The sequence below is a fragment of the Bos grunniens genome, chromosome 25 (assembly GCF_055505025.1).
Source record: "Bos grunniens cultivar Pamir isolate PY7600 chromosome 25, Bosgru_T2T1.0, whole genome shotgun sequence".
Classification (NCBI taxonomy): Eukaryota; Metazoa; Chordata; class Mammalia; order Artiodactyla; family Bovidae; genus Bos; species Bos grunniens.
In genome coordinates, this window is record NC_141189.1 from 24045889 (window position 1) to 24057998 (window position 12110).

Consider the following 12110-nt stretch of genomic DNA (forward strand, 5'->3'; position numbering starts at 1 on the left):
CAAAGGGAGAGAAATATAACAAAATAAATGACAATACAGTGGTAAGTTCAATAAGAGGAACATTTATAATGTAGAAAGGCAGCACAATGATCAAATTTCAGATATGGGGTGGGATGATTAGGGATAACTTCCTTAAGGCATTAAAGATGGTTTTGAGGGATAAGTAGGAGTTTTACTACTGGAAGAAGAAAGTGGGAGTGGGTGGTGAAAAAAGAAGGCGAGTGCTCCCAGCAGAGATACCCTGCGGTGAAAATGACCCTTGCTGGTTTGTATTAAAGCAATTCATCAGCTGTATCATCAATATATACCAGTACATAATATGGAAGAATGTAAATATATAAAACTGGGTCACTGCCTTCAAGAAAAATACCATGTAATCCTAGAGAGAGGACATAAAATGGGCTAATTTAGATGGGCTAAATGAGTGGGTTACTATGGCCAAAAGTCAAAGTGCAGCTCAAAAGAAAAACCTGGGCATCTTCAAGGTCACATACAAGTTCCTCCCTCAACTCTGGATCCTTTCCCCAGTCAAATGTCAGGTGCATTATCTACATCATTCAGTGTTCACAGTAATCTTATAAGCTTCGTGTTAGTGACCCTGTTTTACAGCTGGCAAAACCAAGATCTTAGCACAGGGGTTCTCAGCTAAGGGTGATTTTACCTCCTAAGGGACATTTGACAAATTGAAGAGACATTTTTTTGTTGTCACAACTAAATGGATGTTCTACTGGGTAGAGGCCAGGATGCTGCTAAACATCCTCAATGCACAGGACAGCCCCCTACAACACAGAACTACTCAGTGTACAACACGTCAATCATGCCAAGATTCAGAAATTCTGCTTTAGAGTGATTAAATTCAGTTTAAAGTACAAGGTGACACAGACCTTACTTCAGCACAGTGTCCCCTAAAACAAAACCCCAAGTGACATACACAACATAAGTTCAGTGGATTTTAGTTTGGTGAAAGAACTTTTCCAAATAAGTGAGCCATATTCCCATTATTCCAGGCCACACAGAAGCACATCCCAGAGCTCTTCTTCAGATCACAGAATGAGTGCATAAGTGTCCTGGGATGTGGTCTTAGTGTTGGACTGCCTGGCAGCTTATAAACCAACCCACCCCAGTTGTGCCAGCTGGCCTGAGGATAGTCACTTTCCAACTGTACCAATCAGGATAGCCTAGTTAGGCTGAGATGATAAGCAGTCTCCAAATATCAAGGATGTAAGACACCAAAGGTCTATTTCTTGCCCATCCTGTTAAACACGTCCAGTGTGAATTGGCAAGGTCTCTGTTCATTGTAATTGTCTATCAGAGGCACAGTTGGCAAAGGCTGTACCAACTTTTGATGCCACCATCTCAATGTATACTTGTGTGGTCACTGCCACAGAGGTAGCACTGAAGAGCTCATGTTGGGAATTAAATATGTAAGAAGTTGTCACCTGGCCACACCTCACTGCAAGAAGTGTAGTGAGGGAAGTGTAGGAGAAGGGAAGGGTAACCTTCCTATGTGCCTGGAAGGAAAGACGAACCAGATAGAGATGACTATCAGAGCTCCGAGACCAAGAGACAAACTAACCAAAGAGATAGGTCTTGTTTGAAGAGTGGTGATCTAAATAGATGGACTGAAGTCGAATACATTCTTAGTCTGGTACCCCCAGCCCTGTGGCAGAGCCAATGGGAAATCTTGAAGAGATATAAAACGTATCCTGTTTCTGTAGAAACTTGTGTTCTTGCTGTAAAGAAGAGATATATAAGTAAAGAAATGCACCTTCCTTCATGAACATAAAACCCAGGGCCTTAAGGGTACCCCCTGAGGTAGACTTTGCTGACGAGGGGGTGGTGGTGGCACCCTGACCATGACCCTGCACCTCAGGTTTTCCTTCACCTGTAGTCCCTCTTTGGTCCTTTCTAGCACTGCCAGGCTGACTTCAGGGGGAACCACTCTCCCTTTAATATTGTAGTTTAGTGTCGTCATAAACCTACTTACAGCTGGGACAAACTACAGTGTTCACACTAAATTTTGCTGAAGGCCTGAGGGTGGTGGTTTAAGGTAAAGCAGTTTCTGTAGGGCTCAAATTATTACCCAGTAGGTATAAACGTCCCCTTAGTCTCTTACTTCTCCCATTATGAGCCACCAAGATGTTCCTCTTAGTCATTTAGACCCCTGCAATGCCAAGAGAAGCTGAGGCCTCTTCAACTTGTCGTACTTCCTGCTTCATGTCCATAGACCTGCCCTCTCCTAGCATGGTTGGAATTGGAAATGAACCCCCCCTTCAGGAGAGGCTTTGCATGTGCACGCACACACACACACAGATGTGTCTTTTCCTTTCAAATTAATGTGTTGTTTCCAACTTCCAAATATCAGGTAACACACACACTATTGAATCTGATCCAGCTAGAAAATGCATCCGGGGTTGCTGTCTCCTCAAAAGAATTACCTAATTCTTTTTGTAGAAATCTGAGTGTAGAAACCTGAGTTACAGAGAATGATGTTGATCATGGGGATGGGGGTAGGAGAGTCATATCCCAAAGCAGTGTCTATGGATAATCTCAATTTTCTAAATTTGTGAAAGTGATAATTGAATGTCTTCTATATGCCAAGCATTGTGCTAAATGTTTTATAAGTATTGTTAACCACAACCATGTAAGATGGGTATGCAGTTATCTCTTACTGACAGATGAGAAACTGCTAATAAGTGGCAAAAGTTGGAGCCTAGAAATTGGCTGAAATTGGAACTCAGTACTGTCTCATGCCACAGTTCTTACCCTGAACCACATTTCTATGCTGTTTTTCACATATATGTACACAGATACACAAATGTCCAGACGAATATCTGGAAGATGCCTAAATGTTAACAGTTACATTACTTGAAATAATTGGTGACAGTATTGCTTTTATTTCAGTTTATTGCTATTTTCTAAATTCTAATATAGGAACATGTATTATTTTTGTAGCAACCATAATACCCAAAAGGTCTGGTCTTAAACTAAGCTGAGCATGGTTTTTAGCAACCCTGTGTCTCATTGTTGGCTGGAGGAATCCTCTGTTTTAGATTAATGACCAAGTTCATTATGGATTCAACTTCTTCTGTTGGCTATCCCCAGGGGAATGTAATTATGGAGGCAGAGTAACGGATGACAAAGATAGGAGGCTCCTGCTATCCCTTCTGTCCATGTTCTACTGTAAGGAAATCGAGCAGGACCATTACTTTCTTGCTCCTGGAGACACTTACTACATCCCTCCTCATGGCTCCTACCAGGTAAGGGGCAGGAGGAGCCTGCCAGCCTCCATGTGGCTAGGGTTGCAGTTGTATCCAAGGAGGGCCCAGGGATAGCTTGGGTTTCCTGACTTGGGTCCATAAGCTATTTCGAATCTTCCAAAAAGCCTACAAGACAGACCTTATTACTATCTAGTGAATCCTAGGCATTTGGTAGATAAGATCTTTCAAAATATGGGGTCCATCTGGGGGGAAAAGGAAGGGATGGTTAAGATGAAGCTTTGCTGGTGAACAGGTTGGAAACTGTTACTTGAAACCAAAGGTTCAGAAGGTAGCACAGGGAGGGACAGAAAAACTGAATGGGAGAATGATAAATGGAAGAAGAAAATGAGATCTGAAGGATGAAAAGGGCTTGCTTTTATTGAGTACCTGTTATATACCAAGGCCTTATTTCTTCATAACCTCATTTATCTTCCCATTTGCAGATATGGAAACGGGGCTTTCGGGTGACTAGATCAACGTTACACAATTAGTTTAAGATGGAGCTAGGACCCAAATCCAGTTCTGTCTGAATCCAAATCTAATTTTGTCTCCAAAGCCAAGACTGCTGGTAGAGCAGGAGGGAAGCCAGCAGAGGTGGGAGGGGAGATAACCCATCTACCTTCATATTTATACTCACTGTTCAGAAACCTGTAGGAGGGAAAGCTTGTGAATGTCTTGGCCCTGATGATGTGTGCATGTGTGTGTGTATGGCCTGTGCTACCAAAACAGTGTGATTTCTATGTGGGTCTGGTCTGGCCAAACCCTGGGTGATCTGTGGGAGCCCAAGAGCCTGAACTTACATTAACTGAAGATTTTCTTTCCAGTCGTATATCGACTATCTCAGGAACCTCCCTATCACAGCCCACCCAGAAGTGTTTGGCCTCCATGAGAATGCTGACATCACCAAAGACAACCAGGAAACCAACCAGCTATTTCAAGGGGTGCTCCTGACCCTCCCTAGGCAGTCAGGAGGGAGTGGCAAGTCCCCTCAGGTAACTAGGCTTGAATTCAATTTCCTAGGCAATCTTCCCTCTACTGGGCATGCAGGATTATGGGTGATGACCAAGAAGGAAGAAAAGCAGAGGCGTGGCAGACCCCTGAGGAAGGGCATGGATGCTCTGGTCTTAACTGTTGAGAGCCCTTAAATACTGAACTAGTTTCTTAAAATGTCAGTCATTCCTGTATAACCTTCGTGATTCATTGTTACAGCCACATATCATCTATACTCCATTTACATAATATTTTAAAACAAATCTCTTTTGCTTGAAAACATTTTAAAAACTGCACATCAGGATTGTAACTGAAAACAAATCCAGTACCATTTCGATAAAGTCATGACAGCCACAAAAAGAAAATGAAGGCTAAACATTATTAGGTTCTTCTGGCTGCTGCTGCTGGGGTCTTGCTGGCTCCTTGGGAAAAGAGGAGGATCAACAAGTGTTACAGAACGTTTAATTAGTCCTGACCTTAACATTCAGAAAGTGAAGATCATGGCATCTGGTCCCATCACTTCATGGGAAATAGATGGGGAAACAGTGGAAACAGTGTCAGACTTTATTTTTCTGGGCTCCAAAATCACTGCAGATGGTGACTGCAGCCATGAAATTAAAAGACACTTACTCTTTGGAAGAAAAGTTATGACCAACCTAGATAGCATATTCAAAAGCAGAGACATTACTTTGCCAACAAAGGTCCATCTAGTCAAGGCTATGGTTTTTCGAGTGGTCATGTATGAATGTGAGAGTTGGACTGTGAAGAAAGCTGAGCACCAAAGAATTGATGCTTTTGATCTGTGGTGTTGGAGAAGACTCTTGACAGTCCCTTGGACTGCAAGGAGATCCAACCAGTTCATTTTAAAAGAAATCAGTCCTGGGTGTTCTTTGGAAGGAATGATGCTGAAGCTGAAACTTTGGTCACCTCATGCGAAGAGTTGACTCATTGGAAAAGACTGATGCTGGGAGGGATTGGGGGCAGGAGGAGAAGGGGACGACAGAGGATGAGATGGCTGGATGGCATCACTGACTCGATGGACATGAGTTTGAGTGAACTCCGGGAGTTGGTGATGGACAGGGAGGCCTGGCGTGCTGTGATTCATGGGGTCCCAAAGAGTCAGACACGACTGAGTGACTGAACTGAACTGACCTGACCTGACCTGACCTGAGACTTTCTCCTTGAAGGGAATGAAAAGAAAAAGGTGGCTAAAACTTGACAAGAGTGACTTTCTCACCATGTGATTCAATATTATTTCTCCAATATTGGAGACACCTGGAATCATTTTGGGTGCCTCCTATGATCATTTCACTTGGTCTACAGATGAGGGCAAAATGAGCCGTATAAGAAGTGACCCACGTCAAGGCACTCGTAAACCCAGAGGCAGTGCCAGATCCAAAACCACATCTCCTGACTCTGTCCTGTTCTCTCTTTTCCTTTTCTTCTCTTCTCCAAGTTCTAAGCCACCCCATGTTCAACTTTTCTTAGCTGTGGATTTTGCATACAGTTGGCTTTGCATAGCTGCAGGTTTTGCATCCTTGAGTTTGACCAAGATTGAAAATATTCAGAAAAAAATTTCCAAAAAGTTCCAAAAAGCAAAACTTGGATTTGCCTCACTTCAGCAGCTATTACATGACATTTACATTGTATTTACCACTATTTATATATCATTTACATTATTTTAGGTAATATAAGTAATCTGTAAATGATTTAAAGTATGAAGGGAAGGAGAGATGTGTGTAGGCTATATGCAAATACTACACCATTATACATAAGGGACTTGAGCATCTGTGGATTTTGGTTCTGCAACCAATTCCTAGTGGATTCCAAGGGATGATTCAATTTGGTTTCTTGATTTGGTTCATAGTACCATAAATGGTAATACATGTGAAGATAAAGCAGCCTGGTTTGTGTGTCTCAACTTAGGAAAGGAAATAGCTCTCACAGTGGGAAGGGGGGAAGAAGTATACATTCCAGCTTCCCAGAGTCACAGCGTGGCAGAGCTGTGTGTGTCTCCCATTCAGGTCCTCCTACTCCTCTTCCTACTCTTCCTCTGGGCCTTGTCCATTCCTTACTTGGCTAAATTCACTGGGCTATTCTTGCTCAATGCTGAGGAATGGTCTACTGCCTTCCCAGATGTCCACATCACTGGCTCTGAGCAAAGTCCCATCTGTACCAGGAGCTGGTTCTTAAGGAGCTGGCTATGAGAGCCTTGGGAGATTGTCTCCCAGGAGTGACCTTGAAGACTGGAGAAGCTCTGCAGGGTTCAGCACTTCCCTGAGGCTACCTGGCTGGCTGAGCAGGAATTCCCTGTCCAACCCTCAGGCCTTCGCTCTGGTCATGAGAACAGGACTCTCATTGTTTGGCTTAGAGGCAATGTCCTCCCTAAGTCTGGGGCCAGCAAGGGTAGCCTCCATACCTTCAAGGCAGAATTGGCTTCTGTAGGAAAGTTCCAAAAAAGCTCCTATAGACTAAGTTTAAAAAGACAAATGCTCACTGCCTTAGGTTTACCTGGACAAAGTCACAGCCCAGGGGTCTTGTTTCTCATTCACCTCTCTAATGCTTACACTTTAAGGAAGTGGTTGAGGATCTGGCCCAGGACATACTCTCCAAGCTTCCCAATGAATTTGACTTGGAGTTGGTCATGAAGTTGTACCCTGTGGTCTATGAAGAATCCATGAACACTGTCTTAAGGCAAGAGCTCATCAGATTCAACAGGTGGGCTATATGGTCTTACTTGGATCCTGGGAGTTAGAGTGTGAGGGGAAGGATCTAATAGGCAGTGACTAGAAAGGACACTTGATAAAGGTTGCTGTGCAGAGTTGGTTTGCCCTACCTGCAGGAAGGCCAATAAATAGGGGCATCCCAGCATGTGTTGGTCCAGGGTTAAATCATTCCTTCTATTCATTTGCTCTTATTCATTCACGTGACATCTGTTAAGTGGGGTTAAAACCAAAAGGCTAATAGTGAACATAATCATTAAAGCCACTTTTATTGAGCCTTTATTACCAGATATGGCTCCAAGTACCACTCAAGCCTTTGCATTCAAATCACGCAATAGTCTTATGTCCATTGGCTCCTCAACCAAGCACATACACCACATGTCTGAACCTGCGACCACAGACTCCAAATGCTGCTGTCTCCGTTTTTGCTCAATGGTCATTGCATAAAGGGACAGCCCTGACTCTGAAAGCCAAGGGAACTGGAAGAATTTCATCTAAGAATTGATTAGCCCCTTAGTTTTAGTGTTACTCTCTAGAGTCAGTAGTCAGTTGGCCATATGGGTAACCAAGCAAAATACAGAGTGTGAGTTAAGGTTGCTGACTGAGTCAATACCTTGGTATGATAGGATGCAGTCCTCATTCATCCAGACACGAGGCCAATGACTTTCCTTCTTTGCCATTCATTTGCCCCTAAGCTCATTGGAGCTCTTGGTGATTACAGTCACCTTCACTAGCCTTTGGGATTTCTTAGTAGCTCAGTTGGTAAAAAATCCACCTGCAATGCAGGAGACCCCGCTTCAATTCCTGGGTCAGGAAGATCCACTGGAGAAGGGATAGGCTACCCACTCCAGTATTCTTGGGCTTCCCTGGTGGCTCAGCTGGTAAAGAATCCACCTGCAATGCAGGAGACCTGGGTTTGATCCCTGGGTTGGGAAGATCCCTTGGAGAAGGGAACAGGCTACCCACTCCAATATTCTGGCCTGGAGAATTCCATGGACTGTGCTGTCCATAGGGTTGCAAAGACTCAGACACAACTGAGTGACTTTCACTAGTCTTTACCACTGGCCATTATAATGTAAGAGAAGAGGGTAATAGCACTTATATTTCAGTGCTGCTCAGGATTAATTACATTGGGCAATACTGCAACATACCTTCTCATTACCCTCTTTTTTTTTTTTTTTTTTTTTTGCCTATTCACCTAGTGGTATGAGAAGCCCAGAATGACAGTTCAGCTTCCAGTTCAGGGGAACCGTTATTGTGCCTTCTAGGGCAAACTTTCCTCCTTGAGTACTAAAAATCTTGAAACTAGCAGAGCTCATAGTTGCAAGAATAGAAATAGAACTTTTGCAAGTAGCTCTTTAGGTTTAATAGAGGTCTGTGGTATAATCCCTCAGAGCGTAGTTTTGCTCTTAACTCCTCAGCCAAGTATATACACCAATAACGTGTTTGAACCTTAAATTCCTCTTAATATAAATTAATGGTTACACATTCAGGAATCTGTTTCTTGGGTTTAAGCATTCTCATATCCATTTGGCTAGGATTCCATAAATCTTTGGACATGACAAGCTCTCTCTGGTAGCAGATTCATTGGCACTCTCAGGTCCCCCTGGACTTGGTGAGTCCCCACAATAGAGGCCAGAGACAAAGGCAGATGATCTTAGAATCTTTTAGGCTGCCCCTTCAGCTACCTTTTCTCAGGTAGGCATGAACCTCATAGTCTATAAAAAGAATTTTGTTTTTAAAACAAAGAAGCCTTAAAACTGCATTACCCTTTGACCCAGAAGTTCTACTTTTACTAAGAATATCATTATAAGTCTCTGCAAAGTTTGCTGTAGATGGATGTCCCTGCTGCTGCTAAGTTGCTTCAGTCGTGTCCGACTCTGTGCGACCCCATAGATGGAAGCCCACCAGGCTCCCCCATCCCTGGGATTCTCCAGGCAAGAACATTGGAGTGGGTTGCCATTTCCTTCTTCAGTGCATGAAAGTGAAAAGTGAAAGTGAAGTCGCTCAGTTGTGTCCAACTCTTTGCGACCCCATGGACTGCAGCCTACCAGGCTCCTCCATCCATGGGAGTTTCCAGGCAAGAGTACTGGAGTAGGTGGCCATTGCCTTCTAGTAATGTTATTTACAGTAACAACAATCTAGAAATAATATGCTTCAGCAAGAGGAATAATTAGATAAAATGGAACACCTTGCAGTCATTAGAAAGTATGATTTTAGGTAGGCCTCTATTGAATAGGAAAGATGTTCCCTTTATGCTAAGAGAGAAAAACAGATTACATATATATATATATAATCCCATTAAAAATAATTTGTGTTTACATATAGGAAAATCTAGAAAGATATACATCAGAGTTATCTTTAGGTGGTAAGATAATGGGGTGATTTAATTTTTTCTCATCTTTACAATTCTGCTCTCATGAATGTATATTATATGACTTTTTAAAGGAAGGAAAAGTAAAAGGAGACTTGGAGTCAGTGCACTTGGGGTAGAATGAGGTCAATGGAGAGGCAGGCTGAGTCTTCTCCTTTGTTCTTGCAGATTGACAGAAGTGGTTCACAGAAGCCTCATCGATCTTGGCCGAGCAATTAAAGGGCAGGTTCTGATGTCCTCAGAGCTGGAGGATGTCTTCAGTAGCATGCTTGTGGGTAAAGTGCCAGCCATGTGGATGGCAAAGTCCTACCCATCACTGAAGCCCCTGGGAGGCTATGTGGCTGACCTGCTAGCCCGCCTGGCCTTCTTCCAGGTACCTCGGAGTCAGGGTAACTGGGCACCTGGGATTCTCATTCAGGTGGAGAGGACATTCTGAAATGACAAGTTAAAGCTGGAAGGGGATAGGGTAGCCACAGAGCATCCTGGATTGAGCACCTACTGGAAACCCTTACTAGGGTTGAGGACAGGAGGGAGATTTTCAAAGTCCTTGAAAAGTTTATAGCCTATAAAGGCAGGAATAGGAATGAGAATAAATGCCACAAACCAGTGTGTCATGGGCTACATACAGCTCATGGGCTAATAGATAGATTTCATTTGGCTATCTGGTAATTTAAAAATCTGAGGGCTTCCTTGGTGGCTCAGTGGTAAAGAATCTGCCTGTCAATGAAGGAGACAGTGGATCGATCCCTGATCCAGGAAGATCCCACATGCAGTTGGAGCAACTAAACCCATTCACCACAACTGCTGAGCCTGGGCTCTAGAGCCTGGGAGCCACAACTGTTGACCCCATGTGCCACAACTACTGAAGCCCAAGCACCCTAGAGCCTGTGCTCCTCAACTAGAGAGTAGCACCTGCTTGCTGCAACTAGAGGAAAGTTTGTGCAGCAATGAAAATAAATACAATTTTTAAAATATTAAAAAAATTAAACTTTGAGCTAGCATATAAGGATTATTACATATAAAAATACAGATGTTTTTCTTGCAAAAAAAGGAAGACCTGAATCAATGGACCTGCATACCTGCATGGCAACTACTGCTGGAATTGAGTAGCTGTTGCTTAGACAAGACATATATTCTCTACTGCTATAGTCCCTCCCACTCTCTGCTGTATCCCTGACACCAGCTTGCACCAGTGCTTTTTACTTCAAATTGGGAAAATATAAGATAAAGGAAAATATAAGATAAGACTACAAAGTCTGCCTGTTTCCAGAAAAATGAGAAAAAGCTTATTTCTTTATGAGACTCATTTTTATTCTTGCCTTTGAACTATCTTTGATGTATTACTGATTTTGCATTTTTATCTCTGTGGTTCTCTAGGAATGGATTGACAATGGACCTCCTGTGGTCTTTTGGATCTCTGGATTCTACTTTACACAGTCTTTTTTGACAGGTGTCTCTCAGAATTATGCTCGGAAATACACCATCCCCATTGACCACATTGGATTTGAGTTTGAGGTAGGGGCATTTTAGGGTACAACGACTCAAAGGGACAACCAGAGAAAGCAGTGTTGTCCATTTCTTTGAGTCCAAACATTTAGATGTGTTAAGGTTCAACTACTTCTGAGATGATACAAATGAAGTATTTAGCATGACTTAAAGTAGCTCCAAGGAGAAGGAAATGGCAACTCACACCAGTATTTTTGCCTGGAGAATCCCAGAGACAGAGGAGCCTGGTGGTCTGCCGTCTAAGGGGTCACACAGAGTCTGACACGACTGAAGCGACTTAGCAGCAGTAGCAGCAGCAGCTACTTTGGAGCAAAGTAGCTCCAAAAATTATCCCCAACAGAACCAGAGGATTCCCAATGCTTTGTCTCTTGTGTATATAGAAAAGGAATCTTCCCAGAGGAAAACTCTTCCACAGTTGTACCAAAAACAATGAAAGCATATTCCATACTGTCTATTCAACATGGTGGACTTTTCATTTGGAAGGATGTTAAAGGTCTTGTGTAGGGCTTTGCTAAAAGTCAAAGGATGCCAATAGTCAAGAATCACCCAATCCATGTTTGGAGAGAAAGGAGTAAGACAGACTTTAATAGAGCATTGTAGAATTTTAAATTTTATGGAAAGATCCTATGTGATCATCTCATCCAGACATCACAAACTAATTGCCTTAGATATTAATTTAGTTTATAAATGAACTTGACTGGCCTTTGTTGTTGTTGTTGTTCAGTCACTCAGTTGTGTCTGACTCTTAGGGACCCCATGGATGCACACCAGGCTTCCCTGTCCTTCACCACCTCCCAGAGCTTGCTCAAACTCATGTCCATTAAGTCAGTGATACCACCCAACCATCTCGTTCTCTGTCGTCCCATTCTCCTCCTGCCTTCAATCTTTCCCACCATCAGGGTATTTTGTAACAAGTCTGCTCTTTGTATCAGGTAGCCTAAGTATTGGAGCTTCAGCATCAGTTCTTCCATTGAATAGGGTTAATTTCCTTTAGGATTCACTGATTTGATCTCCTTGCAGTCCAAGGGAGTCTCAAGAGTCTTCTCCAACACCACAGTTCAAAAGACCAATTCTTTGGCGCTCAGCCTTCTTTATAGTCCAACTCTCACATCCATATATGAATAGTGGAAAAACCATAGCTTTGACTATATGGACCTTTGTTGGAAAGGTAGTGTCTCTGCTTTTTAATATGCTGTTTAGGTTTGTCAAATCTTTCTTCCAAGGAGCAAGCGTCTTTTAATTTCATGGCTGCTGTCA

General features: G+C 42.9%; 2 protein-coding genes across 7 annotated transcripts in view; one reads left to right on the forward strand and one right to left on the reverse strand.

The window, feature by feature from the left end:
• The window catches only part of DNAH3 (dynein axonemal heavy chain 3), a 247772-nt gene that overhangs the window by 230447 nt on the left and 5215 nt on the right, over positions 1-12110 (forward strand). Inside the window, exons 56-60 of the mRNA XM_086375467.1 lie at positions 3106-3260; positions 4085-4252; positions 6826-6968; positions 9516-9720; positions 10725-10862. Of these exons, the coding sequence (XP_086231593.1) occupies positions 3106-3260; positions 4085-4252; positions 6826-6968; positions 9516-9720; positions 10725-10862 (809 nt within the window). The remainder of the gene's footprint in view (positions 1-3105; positions 3261-4084; positions 4253-6825; positions 6969-9515; positions 9721-10724; positions 10863-12110) is intronic.
• The window catches only part of LYRM1 (LYR motif containing 1), a 61572-nt gene that overhangs the window by 2265 nt on the left and 47197 nt on the right, over positions 1-12110 (reverse strand). For 4 of the 6 annotated variants that reach the window (XR_015154654.1, XR_015154656.1, XM_086375465.1 and 1 more), the window contains one exon: positions 9329-9779. The exons of the other annotated variants lie outside the window; for them this stretch is intronic. Coding sequence is in view for 2 of the 4 variants with exons in the window: in XM_086375465.1 (XP_086231591.1) it covers positions 9762-9779 (18 nt within the window). In the remaining 2 variants the exon portion in view is untranslated. Of the gene's footprint in view, positions 1-9328; positions 9780-12110 lie in introns of those variants that run through there. 6 annotated transcript variants of the gene reach the window in all.